This window comes from Podarcis liolepis, assembly GCF_965112155.1.
Source record: "Podarcis liolepis genome assembly, chromosome: 8".
Lineage (NCBI taxonomy): Eukaryota > Metazoa > Chordata > Lepidosauria > Squamata > Lacertidae > Podarcis > Podarcis liolepis.
The window spans coordinates 32660725-32679027 of record NC_139560.1 but is presented as its reverse complement, the minus strand read 5'-3'; the positions used below and the strand labels follow the sequence as shown (position 1 = coordinate 32679027).

The following is an 18303-nucleotide window of genomic DNA, read 5'->3' as shown; positions in this document are numbered from 1 at the left end:
ATGCCTGGTACAAAATAATACCGGCAGTTCCTAAAGTAAAATCCTATTACAAACACCAAATCCTGTGGCCTATTACAAAATGATGAGTCACTGCATTGTTTCCAAATATAGGGTCTGGGTTAAACCTAAACAGTGATTATGCTACCTTTTCTTTGCAAGATTTTTACCTCAGAGGTGACTGCTTTGAGTTATCAACTAAATTTTGTCATGAATTTGCAGGAGGCTGATGCAAAAGAGAGGATACAACTTGAGACCATCTAATGTTGCAGAGAGCAAAATATTCAAGGAAGCCTCTTATAAAGCTTTATCTGGTGTTCTTAAGGACGGAGTAGGAGCCCAGGACAGCAGCAGTAACTCATGTCCTAGAGAAGGGATATGAAGGGAATAGGTAGGCATGCCAGGCTGTTCCATCATCAGTTAGTGGGGATCAAACAGACTTCTACCCTCTCTGTTCCAAGGACAGGTAGCAGCACCATCTATTTGAATTTACGACGTGTTACTGCCTGGAGTGCAGTGCCTATTTCTGTTCGCTGTGGTGTGTGATGTGAGGCACCACTACAGCACCACCCCTGCAGCTGTGATAGCACTGCCGCATGCCAGGATCAGTATGGGCTGCGGAAGGCAGTGGCAACGGAAGCAGTGGACTGGTGGTGGCAGTGGTACATGCAAGTGCATCTTCATTTGCTGGTACTTCCCCATCCTTGCCACTGTCCTGCTCCATCCCGGCAGAGCCAGAAGGGTGGTGCAGGTCAACATAATGACTGAGGATATAGGCCAAAGGAATGAACTGCAGCAACCGCCAGGTCTGGGTGAGGAGCTGCAATATCTGTCTTTCTGTAGCTGAGTAACCTGCTGCAAAGAAACAGTTTCTCAGCTTCTTCTTTTGCCTTTCCCATCTTGCTTGTTGTATCCCGTGTCCCTATTCCCTCTGTATCCCATCTGACATTGATAACAGCTTTGTAGTTAAGTAGCCACAGATGACAAGGAACTCCATGCAGGTGAGTTTATGGAATTCCATGCAAGCAAGGAGGTATGGCATATTGGTCTCTCGCCTATACCTAGAATAGAAACCAAGTGTGCTACAAGAGAAGGGGGAACCTACATCTGTGCCCAGCATAGAAATACAGTGGACAGCTGCAGGATGGATGGATCTCTCTAACCCTGTCCACCAACTCACAACAGGCTACTACTACTATTTTTTTATTATCACCTAGTAACTTCAGCAGACTTAATTCACAAGACTGATGTATTGCATGATCTGAAAAACGCTTACTCAGAATAAATCACATTGATTTGGATCCAGAGTAACAGTACAACCCTAACTATGGCTACTCAGAACTATATCCTATTTAATTCAATGGGATTTGCTGCCAGGTAAGTGGGGTTAGGATAGGAAAGTTAGTTGCACCAAAAACAACATGACAGAAATTAATCAACGATTAACCCATTGATTTAATGGGTTCTACATGCAACCAACTTAAGTCTGCATCTAGCCCATTGATCTCCATAGGACCTACTCCCAAGTAAGCCTTGGCATGTCTCTCAGTATCTAACATATTTGTTCCATCTGAGAAAGTATTTCTGCTTGTGCAATGGAACTTTCCCCCTTCTCCTCCCACCATGAGGCCCCTAAATCTGTTCTAGGTTTCCTCCAACTCTCTGGATCCTTAGGCTGATGGAACCAATTAGTTGGATACCCACACACATCTTGGCAAAAGTAACTTTTAACAAAAACTCATAGAATACCTGTTCCTTATCTGCTAGACAATGTGAAATTATTATTCTCAATTAAGCCAAGGGTCAAACACCCAGAGCCTCTTGGGAACCACATGGCAGGAGCACTACCTTCCTGTCATAGGCCTTCAGGACCAGGGCAGCAGAGCTCTCTACTGAAGGTTGAGAGGTAAAGATTGGATGCGGTTATTGCTTAGGAAGGTAAAATAAGCAGGTATCTGTATATCTGGCCCAGCTCCTTCACGTCCACCCTTTACTCTCTAACGAATGAGCCAATTTAATCAGCATTTTAGTCAGGGTGCTCTGTTATTAAACAGAGTGCTGTAGTTGGATATGGAACCCTCAGCCACCTTAAACAGTTGTTGTAGGTATAAAAACAGCAATGCCTAGGAAAATGTTACTTATATAAGAAATAGTAACTATAAAATATATATACTGTAGTTCATCAATGAAGCATGGTGCACCAGGCAAAAACATATATCTACCCGCACACAAACGGAAACGAACAGACTGTCTGTAAATAAAGATTTAAACCAAGAGGAAGTTCAAAGAACATTTTGACTCCTCAGTCGTGTATATACTGCAGGAGGAAAAGTAGAAACAAAAAACTAACGGTAAGGACTCTCTAGAATGGAGCAAATAGCAGCTTTGGGGGTGGGGAATAGAATGCCGTAATTATATTTAATTTAATATTAATAGAAATTACTTGCCATTTGGGTTGGATTTGAGAACAGAAGGGCTCTATCCCTGTGCAGCTCTCAGAACTCCCCCTGCCCAAAACGGTCTTCCACCCTCCAGAGTAGATTTTTTTGAGGGAAGGCATAGGAAGCTGGAGGGGGGAGGATGCTAGTGAAAATACTCTGGTCAGGGCAAGTATGGCTCCAACCCATTATTTTTCTCTTTTGTATGCATGTTCAATAAACATGTATCTAGTAGCACTGTATTTGACAAAGTGCCTATAGGGAGGGGCAAAGGAATTTCTCCCTTTCCCCCGTTCCCAGATATTATATATCCAGCAGAATACAATGTCAAGCTTACCTCAAAACTGACAGGCATGCTGCGCTTCAGTGCAATTTCAAATACTACACTGATTTCTGACTTGTTTGCATCTTTTTCGTCTTCCATTTCGTTACCTGGCTCTCCATTCTGGTCAAGCAAAATAAGAAATTTTGATTAAAGCAAAACAAGACCCTGAAGCATATTCACTAAAATGTTCATGCAAACAAGTACATTTGCAGCCACTTTGATCAAGCAGAGGCGGCTTGATCCTGGGTAAAAAAAGAAAAGTGGTCCTGTTCTTTCAGGGCATGGAGTTAATTTTAAATTCTTGTGTGGATGGGTTGCTTGTTCACAAAAGTCCAACCCAAACAACAGGCTGAAGGCTCAGTCACTAATTTCTGTAAAGAGTATGCTGTTGGAAGGCAAGAACACAGATTTAGTCTGTGACCAGTACAGATAAACACTGTCAGCCTGTCTACACGGGGAGAGATAGCAAACTGCCTTTAAGCAGAGTTTGGCCAGCGCAACCATAAAACATAGCCATGGTTGACACCAATCATGGTTTGGAAACTCACTTCAAACCATGGGTATGCTTCCTAATTTGTGGACAGTACTTTAAATAGTTTAGGAATTCATCCATAATCCTTAATCTAGAATTCAGAAAAATCAACAATGGTTAGGTTGTGTGTCTGCATAAGGCTTCCGCAGCAGAAAGCAAAGCAAATGTTGATCTATGAGCCATGAGCTGCACTTTACTCAATGGTCAGACAAAAGCTTAACTGGTGAGCCAATGTATTCCTTTACCTTCAAATTATTACATTATAAAAGCAGACAGAGGCTAAACAGGGACACAAGTACTCTCCGGCATTATTTATAGTTATTGGCACTGAGCAGCAATAACCCTTGAGACTCTTTCACATAAACTTCCTTACCACCAAGAAAAAGCAATAAAGGAAAGGGGATGGATGGATGACTGGTGGTTCCGAAAGATCCATGGTTTACGTGTGAGTCTCATCACAGTAGTAAAGCTCTTGGCTATGTACTCCCTTCTCAGGCCTCACTTTGGATGCTTGGCAGAAATAATTTGGCAGCTGTACAGCAGTTCTTTCATGAATGCAGGTTCGTGTTCCCATGGACTCCTCGTTTTCCTCACTGCTGTTTGCGTTGTGCTTTCCTCAAACTGACACAATGAAGATTCAACCCCATAAAGCCTCAACATCCAGTGCCTTAAAAGACTCTGCGTGTCCAACGTTGTCCAATGTTTAGAAGGCTCTTGTTTGTTTAGTACATAGCTTGTGCTTAACATGCCACAGCACGTAGAGGGACTTTTCATCTATCTGCAGCTCTACAGTGCACACGGTCTACCACCTCAGCTGCCCTGTTTCTTGCTGAGAAGTTTTGTGACTACTCTGACCAGCTACAAAACTGAAGGAGAGCCATGCTCAATTTCTGCTGGAGTCCAAGGCTGTGACCAATGGAGGAACAAGACCTTTTGGAATGTTAATGCTGTGAGCCCCTCCAATGTAAGCTCAGGTTGTATATATGTGTAAATATGTGTAAAGACATGTGCAGAGGAGGGCAGCCATGATGGTTAAGGGTCTGGAAACCAAGCCTTATGAGGAATGGTTGAGGGAACTGGGTATGTTTAGCCTGGGAAAGAGGAGATATGATAACTAAAGGGCTGTCACAGGGAAGTTGGGCAAGCTTGTTTTCTCCTGCTCTAGACCCAAACCAATGGATTCAAGCTACAAGAAAGGAGATTACAACTAAACATCAGGAATAATTTTCTGATAGTAAGAGCTGTTCAACAGTGGAACAGACTCCCATGAGAGGTGGTAGACTCTCCTTCCTTGGAGGTTTTTAAGCAGAGATTGGATTGCCATCTGTCATGTATGATCTAGTTGAGATCACATGAGGTTGAACTAGATGACCCTCCGGGTCCCTTTCATACAATTCTATGATTCTATGATTCTATGTCTAGAAATGGAGCAACAACAGTGGTAGTCACAAGGCCCTGTGGGGATAATAATTCTGGATTTCAGAGATGTTATAAGGACTATTGAGAGAATATTTGTGACATTTTGAATATTTGAAATATGCAAATAGTAAGTGTTATTCTATGAGCAGGAGTCATGGACAACCCTTTGTGCTGAGATCAGCAGTGGTAACAAAAAGAATCCCTTCTTTAGATTTATGCAGCCCACTGGTGTCTTCTCTGTCAGTGCCCCCTCAAGGTCTTGCACACAGCTCTACTGTCGGAGAGCCTTTTAGAAAAACGGCAGTGTGAAATGCTAGAGAATGAAAGTAGAACGTTCCCCTCATCCCAAAGTATTATATTGTGTGATATAATGCATAGTCTGCCTTACACCACTGCTTCTTTCATGTACATTAGCTTATTTCTACATGTCTGACATTTTGAAAGCAATCCAATGAAAATCTCCAAAGATGTAATGCAGCAGGTGTTGTTCTTAACTAAGTCAGATTGAAATCTATGGGATTTAAATTCCTGTTGTCCTATGACTATGAATGCAACCTGATTTTCTACATGCTAGTTAGCAGCCAAATTCCAGGGCTTAGGGTCTTCTAGGTCTGATTACCTAGTAAGCATGCATAAGATTTTTAGTCAGAGCTATCCTTTGTAGGATTATGCCACTTATACTCAATGCTTAAATACAATTGCTCTATATAGATTTTTATCTATAAAGGAGTGGTGTTGTTGAAAACACATCCTCTGTATCTTCTGACTAAGAGTGATCACTCAGTGCTTTCTACCTTTTAAGCTACCCATGGCCAATCAGGGCCAACCAGGGCTATAGTGCCAGGGAAGGAAAGGGTTAATTCCTTTGCCTGTGCCATCCCCATTTTAAATCACCTGCCCCTCTACTGAATCTGTTTTCCCCATGATAAAACTTCTTTACTTCTATGGAGCAACTACGTTTACTTCTATGGAGCAACTAGCAGCTTCAGGGGGAAATTAAATTGGGAATATGGTATGGCGGGGGTGCCAGTGGTATGCCATTCTGTCCTCATGCCATGGTCTTGATCTGTTTTACCCTGCCCTGCAGTTTTAACTGGGCATCTTGTGCCTCAATTAGGTGAACTCTAGTTGTGCTTTAGATTTACCTATTCTATCATTCCAGACCTTTTAATCTGTAATTTAAATTTCAACCAGCTTTTATATGTTCATTTACTTTTATATAATTTTTTTTTGCATTTTGTTGAATAATGAAAGCCTTGACTCTTACAACTGCAAGACTGAGCAAACTAATGATATACCAAGGGACTAATAGACTGAAAGCCTAAAACCATCTGACAGCTGTTCAGAAGCTCAGTCAAAATGACTTTGTGATCTCATTCACATGCACAAGATTTCATATCAAAATGTCATCATTTGGAAAATGTGGAGTTATTTTTTTGGGGGGGGGGGAATTCCTCAGGGTAAGGAGTCAGGTCTAGCTAAACTAGAACTAAGTATGTATGATTTTTTTATTTTTTTATTTTGAGAGAGACAAATAAGGGCACTTCTGCAACCCTTTGGTTGCAGGGAATGTAAGTGTAGAATTAGAGATCTTTCCTCCAGGGTGCATCAAAGCTGGTATTTCCCCAGCATATGAATTGCAATGGATGGTTCATCGTTTATAGGGTTGACTGTCAGCTGTGACTGTCACAGAACTCAACTGGATAATACATATGTATTACTAGTGATAAGATACAACCTACACTCCCGTTCTCTCAGATATTTGGCATTTTTCCCCAAGAGACTTGGGGTCTTTTCTTTTTTAAGTTTCCTGAGTGATTAGTTTTCTGGTCTACTGCATGACAGAGCAGCCTTGCCCAAACTGGTGCCTCCAGATGTTTTGAAATACAACTCCCACCACCAGTCCCAGCCAGCAAGGCACCACCTTGGCCATGGCTGCTTTAGACCATAACAAGAAAAAGAGTCACGCAATCTTAAGCAATGCAATGTCTTCCATAACAATGACTCACAACCATTTGGAATACGTCCTAACTACTCTAAATAAAGCACCTTTCTAGAGATAAGAACATCAACAAATATAGAGCTACATGGAGAATTCCATCTCTCACCCTAACAAGAGGGTCAACGGGCTGGATTTTAATTCCACTGTGGAAAAGGATTTCCTCGGCATCCCTATCACCCAATCTGCTTCTACATGATTGGGAAGACCCTAAGAATGGTGCAGTTTATGATGCAGGGGCAGCAAATGGAGGGTAGTATAGGCAGAAATCAAGCTGTAAGAGTGCATAGAGTTCAACCCAAGCACTCGAGTCACTGTGATAATACTAATGATGTTGAAGTGCAGTGATCTCCAACAGGAAACTATGCTTCATGTATGATATCCTAATGAGGCCTCGTCTGATCTCTCTCATTTCGATGAACCTTTTGTCCCTGATGTAATGCTTTTAGCAAGGTTGAGGGGCTTGGAGGATGTGTTGGGGTGGGGCTGATAGGGAAGTGGGAGAGGCAGGCTGGAAACCTCTTTTTCTAGTTTGGTTCAGCACAAAGGGGACTGGGCCAGAACTGAAATGCGGTAAAACTTTTCAAGGAGCAGAAGGTCACATTATTCATTTCAAGCTCTCCCCGGCTGAGATCCCATGCCATCCCTAATTAGGATGGTTCTTTTTTACTTTTTAAGAAGCAAAATGTGCTGATGGCCTCAGTTACTGCAAGCTAAATAGAACTGATATAAAAAGGTTGACCAAGGAAAAAACAAACATGTCTATTCTTCCCACAAGTTCTTCCAAATTAGGGCGCCAGTTTACGGAGATCTTGCTTACTATGGCTTTAAGAAGCGAAGGCGCGAATCACTAACCTGAGGTAATTTGGGGGGGATCGGCTCGTTCTGAAGTGCCTGAAGAGCCTTCATGGCAGCATTGTGTCTAGCAGCTTGGCGAGTCTTCCCTTCACCAAAAAATTCATGGTCACCCACTGTCAACTGGACATAGAAAATCTTAGGCACAGGGCAGTGATATCTAGGAAAAAGGTTATGGGAACATTAAGTCCTCTTGCAAGTCAAATTCACACACCAAACAACTTGCAAACACTGTATGTAAATTATATTTGAAAAAGCCAGTATTAACATTTAGCTACAACTTTTAGTCAATTTATCAGTTAGGTAAACCAATTAAAAACCTTTTAATTGATTAAAAAGTTGCCATGGATAGACCTCACAGCAGATGTCAAAATGTGTTTTAAATGCAAAATAATTTGTTTTAACTTACAAAAACTACACACAGCAAAGCTGCCTTACCACTCACTGCTTTCCCTTCCTCTGATGTTTCCAGTGTGTTGTATTTTAGATTGTAAGATCCTTAGGGCAGGGACCTGCCCTCTTCTATGTGGTAAACTGTCATATACACTGATGACACTATATAAATACTTATTAATAGTAAAATCTTCTGCAGAGCAAACTGGAAGTTACATGCAAATCTACATAGAACTGCATATAACATTCAGCTACACCCCCCCCCCCGGTAACTTTGGCAGATGGTAATGTGCAGCAGGAAAATGGTGTTAGGTGACACTTAACAGTTTCCTCAATGCCAGTTGTCTGCTTCACAAAGCTCCCCCAACTATATTCTCCCTACAGAGTTCCAAGTGTATTTTGTGAATCGCAAACATGTTGTTTGGAATCTTGTGGGTTTTCACTTTCTGTATGTTTTAAATTATGGTTTATATTTTTTAATGATAATTTTATTTTTCTATAAACCACTTTGAGGTTTCTTTCTATAATCAAGTGATATATAAATTTTATTAAATAGTATTAAATATAATGAACCAAGAAGTCTGTAAAACACCCTCAATACATTGGGAATTGCTTTTAATAATAAATAAACAACTGCACAATCATACGCATGTTTACTCAGAAGCAAGTCCCGCTGTATTCAATAGGACTTACACCCAAAGTAAGCATGCTTAGGACTGCAGCCTAAGAACTAATATATATATTCTGAGAATACGGGAGAGCTATTATACTTATGACAAATGCGTAAGGAAGGGAAAACAGCTAACAAAATGAAGTAGCCTGCTGTCACCTCAAGCATGCCAGAACAAGACAGAAACATTCAGAGCCAAGGTAAAATTTTCCCTTCCTGTTATGTAGCTTGAGATCTAGTCACTGTGGGGATTAAAGCTTACTTTCCTTAAAACATGCCCTCCTTTTCATTTTTGACTGTGTATCAGCTGACTGTTGTTCTCTAGATTATATCTTGGTGTATGACAAGATTTTTTGATTGCTTGACTGCAATCAAACAGAAGTTTGGTTGGATCCTCTTTCAAAGGGATCTGGAATTTTTTAGCAAGTGGTAAGAACAAATATACCTTGTTCATACAGGTTATTTATATATCACACCTTTCGAGTGTCTCATTAGGACAGGGGAGCTTCAGGTTCAAATCTCTACCAGCTACAAAGCTTACTCTGTGATCTTGGCCAAGTCATTCTCTTTCAGCCCCATCTACTTCACAGGGTTGCTGCGAGGATAAAATGAGCAGGGCGAAAGGACTATGTGAACTGCCTTGAACTACTTGAAGGAAATGCAGGGTACAAATGTAGTTTGAAAAACAATTCTTCCAAGGAGTCTGGGGCAGTAAATGCAGGTTTCTCTAAATTTTATCATCACAATAAATTTGCAAGATAGCTACTTGTTCAAGGTTTCTGTGTAAGATTTAGAGCTGAGTGGAGATTTGAAATTGGAGCTCCCTGATCCAAATCACACACACTGTATATTGTAGGCGGCCCAGAAATCTCTAGGAGATGATGCCTAACACCAAGTCACAATGTTGCTGTTTTTCAACCCAGTTTACAAACCTCTAATGGGAACAGCTCTCCAAAGGCCTTAGGCTGAGCTCTTCCTCAACTTTGTCATCTGTGATTCTTTTAGCTAGAGAGGTCTGGGAATGCCACACTTCCAGTGAAAAACAAGGACACTCTACAGGGGGTGTCTGGGAACCCAAATAATAATATGGAACTTGATGGTTCACCATCACTCTGTGCAGGCTTTATTTCAAATCTGAATTCTGCATCTATAGCTCACTACCCAAAATAACAACAACAACAGACTTGAGACACAGATACACATGAATTTCCAGAGCAACAACCATGCAAACCTTGGATCAGTGCCTAGACTCAAGAGGTGGGCTGAACGAGGGCCAATAATCTGAGACTGAAACATGGCAAGACTGTGGATGAGTGGTCCCCGGGTCTGGGAAATTGACCAATGACCAGCTCTGAATGGGTCTAAAGGAGCAAGTCGGTAGCCTGGGGGTTGATTCTTGTTCCAACACCATCACTAGCACCACAGATGTCGTCAGTGGCTAGGACTGCATTTTATTAGCTTCAGCTGGTGAGACAGCTAGGGGCAGTCTGGGACCAGAGTTTACACACGGCAGTCCATGCATTGGCAGTCTCAGTACTTAATTTTGCAATGTCCTTTATGTGGAGTACCCTTCAGCCTGCTCCAGAAGCTTCAGCTGCTGCAGAACGTGGCAGCTCGATTACTGATAGGAATAGCTTCCTGAAAGCACAAAATAACTGCTGTGGGAACCGCTGTGGCTGCCTGTTTGCTACTGGACCAGGTTCAAGGTTTTAGTACTAGTGTATGAAGTCTTAAACAACTTCGGACCTAGGTACCCTACAGAGCACTTCACTCCTTATAGAAGTGAAGATAAGTGAAATCACCAGGGACTGAGCTTTTGAAGATGCGCCATGCCTCTGAAATCAAACCTCTCTACATTCAGCACACAACATTCATAGTAGTCCTGCACTGTAGGATACCTTCCCAATAGAGGTGAAGAAAATGTCAACACCGTACAGATTTCAACATGCCACGAAGACATGTTCACTTCAACAAGCATTTTAGGAATGCTAATTTTTTTATCTGATCACACTTGATTTTTGTTATTCTGCATTTTATTATTTGGTACTCACTTAAGAGATCTATGGTTATTGGCAATTTGTAAATATTTTAAATATTTAAATTATTAAATTAAGTTCAATTAGTCTGAGTATAACTTACACTGACTACCGCCCCTCAGTTAGCATGCTCAAAAAGCCAATTTTTAAAATAGGCGTCTATTTTTAGCAGACCACTAGTATCACTTAAGAACGGAGAGTATTAAGCTGGAAATCAGCTTTAAAACTATGACCTGGCATGCAAGGTTTCAGCCATGAGTAAATGTTTACAGCTAGTTCTTAACATCTAAAAACAGGGGTTCATAACATGCCTTCAAGTTGGTGTGATCAGGCGCCATTGTAATTATATAAATCGCAATGGTCTGTTGACAATTACAAAACTCATTTTGGTTTGCCACAGAGGCAAACAAAATTTCTGTTCATTATAATTTTACTGGCATATGATGTCATAACATATAAGCACGCTGAAACAATCTGGTTCTTTTCCAGCCAAAATATTAATTGCATACTAAGGATCCCTTAGGACCTCTCCTTGTATGGCTATCAAATCACACTCACACACACCACACCACAAATAAAGTATTACTGTATCAGGCATTTTTTTCATATTGCATTTCCTGTATTTTTGCAGATGGCATAAACATTCCTAAAAGAGTGCTTGCCTCTAGAAACCTCTTAATGAAACAAGTAACATTACAAGCTGATATACAGGCTGTGCACATTTAATTCCTCCTTTTCCATGCAAATTATATTTGTCAGTTTTGTGTTATAAATAACTTATATTAAGCATACTGATTGCTCCCTTCACAATTTTCATAACTCCCTAATGACTTTTTGTGTAAATATGTTGGGTTGAGCCAAATGTTCTCCAGAGAACATTTTCAGCACACACAAAAAAACAGACTTTCAAGGGCCTCAAAAGTTTCACCAGAATATTTTTTTAGCACAGGTTCCCAGCTATGCAACTATTATGCATAGCTTGTTGGATTTTGATGAAATGACAAGCTGTAGTTAATTTTTAAAAATTTAGGTAAATGCTTCTGATCTCATCAAAGCAATGTGGAAGTCCAAAGCTCATTGTAGCTCATTCCCATAGTTATGATGATGATGATGGTGATAAATTATTTGTACCCCACCCATCTAACTTGGTTGCCCCAACCACTCTGGCATATATAAAAACATAGTAAAACCTTAAACCTTAAAAAGCTTCCCTATAGAGGATTGCCTTAAGATGTCTCCTAATATATATATAATTACTCAACTCCTTGACATCTGATGGGAGAGCATTCCACAGGTTGGGTGCCACTAACAAGAAGGCCCTCTGCCTGGTTCCCTGTAGCTTTACTTTTCGCAGTGTGGGAACTACCAGAAGAACCTCCGTGCTGGAACTCAGTGTCTGCGCTGAATGATGGGGGTGGAGACGCTCCTTCAGGTATACAGGGCTGATGAATTATTATTTATTAATTATGGATTTATCATAATATCCAAACCACTTTAGAGTACACAAAGCATTTTTAAAATTCTAAAGTGGTATATAAATAATAAGCACTAGTAGTACTAAAGGTAAAGGACCACTGGACGGTTGAGTCCAGTGAAACTTGACTATAGGGTGCGGCATTCATCTTGCTTCAGGCTGAGGGAGCTGGTGTTTGTCCACAGACAGCTTTCCAGGTCATGTGGCCAGCATGTGACAAGCATGACTAAACCGCTTCTGGTGCACGGAGGACTATGATGAGTCCCAGAGCACATGGTAATGCAATTTACCTTCCCACTGAAGTGGTATCTATTTATCTACTCACACTGGTATGCTTTCGAACTGCTAGGTTGGCAGGAGCTGGGACAGAGCAACAGGAGCTCACCCCATCGCGTGGACTAGTAGTACTATCCCCCTAATTCAGTAGTTTCTAGTCTGAAAGAAAAATTATTCAATTAGCATGATTTCTATAACTCATCTATGCTATCATATGTTTTTCTGGAACGGGTATAATCAATTTATATAACTTCCTCTTCTGTTTGTACATACCTGGAAATCTTGTAAAAGCGTGATTATGTCAATTGTTACAGCAAACAGAAGCAGCTGCTTAAACTGTCTACCCCAGAGAGGCAGGTTAGGTCTATAACCTATATTTCGCTGATCAATAAAATCTGATGTTGACCTTGGCCAAGGCTTTACAAACGGAGGTGGGGGATGTGGAAAAAAAGTTACGGTGATTATAAAAAGGATTGCAATTAAGTTTTGTAATGTACTTCAGCCATATTATATAAAGCAAGGAATTCTAATGTTCCCTATGCAAAGTGGAAAGACAGAACATCCAAGTCTCTTATCTACTTCAGCTCTTTAAAAAAATTCCCATGAACTGCATTACTCTCCAGTCTTAACAGTCTGCAGAGTGGTTAGTAAGAACATTTTCCAAAAACTCATTAGAGTCCAAGAACATAAACAATGCTGCATCTCTAACTGTAGCACCATCTTTTCCCTACACTGAAAAGAACATTGCATTTGACAACACAGTGGCCATGTAAACAAAAAAGAATGAAGTGCCTCAGCCACTTAGTTCAGTATTATATTTACCACTACTGATGCTACAGAGATAAAGCTAAGCCATGCAACTTATTCAGATGGTATATTATACAATCTATGTTATTAAACTACTTGAAAATCAGGGAACACAGATGTAGGCATAAACAACCAATTCTCCAACAGAGAGGGGCAAACAGTCAGATGCCAAATGGTTTAATCAAAGGTGATGGCCTTTTCTTATCTATTAATTAGCAAGCTAGAAAAAGGAGTTTAGACTTAGAAAGCAAATGAGCTGAAGAAAGAATTATTCAAGACAGTTAGCCTAGTAATAGATAAATGTGCACTGTATGTGCTCACATGGAGTATGACCTGAATTTTACGTTTTACATTTTGATGGTACAGGGAGCAGAAAAAAAGGAGGAAAGCAGTAGGGATGATTTAGTGCAGCTTCACATACTTGGGCCTATTTTCAGTAGGTAGGTAGAGACTAAGGAGTTAAGCCAAAGGCTTCACAGAAAAGGTGTGTTTTTTGTGTGGACAGATTTGAAAGGCGGGAGAGAGGTGGTGTGATTTGTCCCAATACTTTGACCCACTGATGAAGTTTTGGTTATGAAATCCATAACCAGAATTATTCTTCACTCATCTTCATGCCCTCTATGCTTTCAAAAGAACATAATAAGGCTAGAAAGCACTTTGTTTTGTCAAAAATGTACAGCATCCATAAAGGACCATCCTTTCTTGACAGACCCATACGAAATGCTTCCCCCACCTCTGGAGCCCTAATGCTAATCACTATCATCCAATGTGATAGCTACTGGCAATGGCACAGCACATCACCTGCAGGCTCCCTTGCCACTGTGCTCCAGGGACCGCTTTCTCAAACAGATGTTTCTGCTTTTTAAAAGTCACAGGAAATGGGCTGACTTTCCCCCTTTTCCTTTCCTAGAAACAAGCGCTAGCACAGCTGTACTCCACACTTCCCTTAAAACAATGTGGGGGGAAGTGGGAAGTATGGTAATGGAAAGCAAGGCAAAATAAAAGTTACTGTGCAGATAATTAACAACTATTAATTCAATTTAAAACCTAATCCAATGATGGCAGTGCACTGAAGCCGAGTTGGATGACATAGAAAACGAAGAAACACAGTTATTTCTCTTTCTGTAATCGGAATCCTGCTTCATTTAGTTTTAGCCTAAGGAACTTAGATGAAGGAACCAGGTTCCTTGCTTTTCGCAACCAGCTGGTTACTAAACTGAGCCATCAGGACTTGCAGTACAGATTTTGCTCTCCTTAAAGGCATCCTGGTCAGTCCAAACCCTGAATACACTGACTGGACTTTAGTGACTCTCCAGGCCTTTAACTAAGCAACACTCTTTCTGGCCTTGTGTTCAAGCATTGATTCACTACTCCCTAGCCTGATTTCCCACTTCTGGCCAGAACAAAATTTATGGAGCAACATGACGATTCCTAAAGCAGGCAGCTAATTGGAAGGGATCATCAAAAGAGATACCAAAAGAACAAGGTGAACAGGTTGTACATGAATAAGCTACAAGTTATTGGGGGGAAATGTCCCAAAGTCTTTGCTTTACCAGGGCAGGCACACTGTCATATCCCATTTCACATAATCATTGGAAAAGGATCTAGGGGTCTTAGTAGGCCACAAGCTTAACGTGAGTCAACAGTGTGATGCAGCAGCAAAAAAAGACTAATGCTATTCTAGGCTGTGTCAACAGAAGTAAGGGCAAACCCGGGGGGGGGGCACAGATGCCCCTCCTAAATCAAGTAAATTAAAAAAAAAATACTTAACTGACCAATTGTGTCGCAGATAACTCAGTTTTCCCACCCCCACAACATAAAGCTTGCCCCTGCTAAAATAAATCAGGGGTATGCCCTTTAATAGATGTATAGTGTACTGATCAAGGGACCACACCTTGAAAGCCTGAGTTCATTCTGAGCTTTGGGCCACCTCACCTTCTCCCTGAAACTGTTGGCTACTTTTGTATACTTCTCCTTTGTTTTTTCTTCTTTCTTCCATTTCTTGTACATTCCCTTCTTACTTTCCAACGTATATATATAACATCCTTATGCAGCCACACCCTTTTCTTTAGGTGCCCCCCCTTTTTCTTGTTGGAATTGTCTGCCTTTGTGCCTTCAATATTTTACCTTTAAGAAACTCCTATCCATCTTGGACTTGCTTCTCTTTGAGTATTTCTGACCATGGGACTTCACACTCAGCTTTCCCTTGCCTGTGTATAATAAAACCTAAAAGGACATAATCACTTCCTCTCAAGGTTCCTTGTACTTCCACTTCATCGAACAGTTCCTCCCTGTTAGTGAGGACCAGGTTCAAGAGAGATGACCCCTTGTTGCTTCTTCTACTTTCTGGGAAATGAAATTGTCAGCAAGGAAATCGAGGAATTTGTTGGACCTTACATTCTTGGCAGAGTTTGAATTCCAACAAATATCAGGATAGTTGAAGTCTCCTATAACTACTATATCTCTGCTTTTTGAAGGAGAATGGGCAAGCATCCATTATAGGCAACTTTTTGTACAACAAGCCATGTTCAAAAACTACAATAGGTGTTCCCAGATAAATGTGCTAAAAGCTCTGTTCTTATCTTAAAAATAAAGATCAGAAGCCAAAGCTTTAAGACTGCCAACTAGTCTCTTATCTCAAAAGGACACTGTCCCTTTCCCAAAATATAGTTGAATAAGGAACACATATTGGGATCTACAGAAGGGCTCATGGCAATTTAACTTGAACAGCATTTGACTCAGACAACACTCCCCTAATCCAAACAGCAGCTCCAAAAATAAATTAGAAAGTTACCCTAGCATTAAAAATGTTAATATCTGCAGGGATATACTGACCACCTTAGGCATAGAAAAGGTGTAGTATAGCAGATGAATTAGCTTGAGCTTTCTGGGATGCAAAGGATTTGTGACAGAGTATGATGGAATACCACCCCCAAATATTGGAAGCTTTTAACTTGTTCCATAATTTGGTTATCCAGAATTGTGCTTAACCCAAATCTAGAATAGGATAAAAGTACTGCATAAAATAGGATGGATACACACACACACACACACACACATATATATCTCCAAGTTTTAGCAGGTGTCCTTTTGAGTCATTTTCAAGATCAATCAGAAACAGACTGAACAAGGTGGGCCAAGTATACATCCTTGCCTAGCTCCCTTGGCCATGGGCATATCTTTAGTAAGCTGTCCAATTGCCACATCTAATTTGTAAAAGGCTATTGCTAGTGGTACCTCGGATTAAGAACTTAATTCGTTCTGGAGGTCTGTTCTTAATCGGAGGTACCACTTTAGCTAATGGGGCCTCCCGCTGCCGCCGCACAATTTCTGTTCTCATCCTGAAGCAAAATTCTTAACCTGAGGTACTATTTCTGGGTCAGCAGAGTCTGTAACCTGAAGTGTCTGTGACCTGAAGCATCTGTAACTTGAAGCGTCTGTAACCCAAAGTACCACTGTAGCTTGAATTAAGGGGGTAGGGTCTTTTATCAACAAGAATGTCATCTAACAATGTCATTTCTGCCACAGCTTGCCTCTAGGGATAGAATCAAAAGGTGCCTTAATATTCATGAAGACAGTAAACAGCTCCTCTTGCAGGGGTCTTGGATATTTTTTAACAAGGTGGCAAAGCACAAGACAGTAGGTAAAGGGTTGAGTGGTTCTCTCTAAATGCTGCTTGAAAATCAGTAAGTATATTCTGATTCCAAAAAAGTAAATTAATCTATTAAGAACCTAGGATATAACTTTGCCATTAACTGATAGCAAACTGCTAAGTCTCTAGGTTTCTGGATCATTAGCTTGACCCTTTAAAAAAAATGAGTACTAATGGTGCTCTCTTCTAGCTAGAAGGGATCATATTAGAACTGCTTATTGTAGTAATAAGGGCAGTCAACAATAGCTTATACACTTATAAGCTCTGCAAGAATATAGTCAATTCCTGGAGTCCTTTTCACTCTTCAGCTAATTATATTATACTGTATGTGAAACTTCTTTCGGAGAGACTGGGTTCTATTTTGTGGGGCTGCTAATACAGAACCATAAAGAGGGTCTACATTGGATGCAAGGCCATCTAGGAATGTAACAATGGGTCTAAAGTGGTCCTCCCAGACCTGTGCCAAGATACAACAATTTAGAACTTCAGATCAAGAGCATAAAGCTCCCAAAGTCAGCTAGCAGAAGGTTCTAGAGTCGTTATTAAGAGAAGCATTTAAAAGCAGCAACCATGAATCACTCTGACACATTTTATGAGACAATAAGGTCTGATTCCCCCCCCTCCCGTTGAAAATAGCTTGGGGAAAGATAGTTTTACCCCAATTTCCTGTAAAAAATATAGGAGCCTCTTAGTGCTCTTTTCATCAAACTACGCTCATCAAACCATTGGATGCTTCCGGATTTATTGGGACCAAAACTCCTGGGAGAGAGATTCTGTTCATGTGTTATGACCTCCTGGAGAAGTTGTATTAGCTTCTCAATTGTTCTCAGACAATATTATAGATTTACGTAAACTGGGCCGCTGTGACAGAGCTTAGTATCAACAAGGTGACCATTTAGTTCTTAACTTCTGAGGGCCTCCGATTTGGTGAGATTGGATTGATCACAGTGTTATGACAGTCAAGGTGTTATACTCTCATCCATTTTAATACTTTAAGAAAACTATTATGAGACAAAACTCTATAACTACCCTATTGCTAAGATTCTGAAAAAGATAGATACGAAATAATAGGAAAGTACTTGAAAAAGCTTTTGGGTGAGCTTTCTGCAGTCAAAGCTAAACACAAATGACAAATTCATACTGCCCTCTGATGGCCTAGGAGAATTATTCTACGTTGCACTACTGCAGCCACTTGACTAAGTCATTATGAACATAATAACTCTCTCTCTGCATCTCCTGTAGATATAATTCACAGTTCTCCAAATATGGAGACAAGCGAGGACACTGTAACCTGCCTCCTTTCCCATATCTGGTTTCTACATTACTCCAGCTGTGTGGAAGCCATCATAAACGTTTTCATGTGACACCATCTCTAACGAAATCTAACCACATGAGCTAAGCAAATCATGCCCTCGGATCACACCAAATCT

At 40.7% G+C, this 18303-nt stretch overlaps 1 protein-coding gene across 4 annotated transcripts in view; it reads right to left on the bottom strand.

Moving 5' to 3' along the window:
• Positions 1-18303, bottom strand: part of STAU2 (staufen double-stranded RNA binding protein 2) — a 140895-nt gene that overhangs the window by 105907 nt on the left and 16685 nt on the right. For all 4 annotated transcript variants that reach the window (XM_083517264.1, XM_083517266.1, XM_083517265.1 and 1 more), the window contains exons 6-7: positions 7566-7725; positions 2773-2880 (exon numbers count right to left, since the gene is read on the bottom strand). In XM_083517264.1, coding sequence (XP_083373390.1) covers positions 2773-2880; positions 7566-7725 — 268 coding nt within the window. The remainder of the gene's footprint in view (positions 1-2772; positions 2881-7565; positions 7726-18303) is intronic.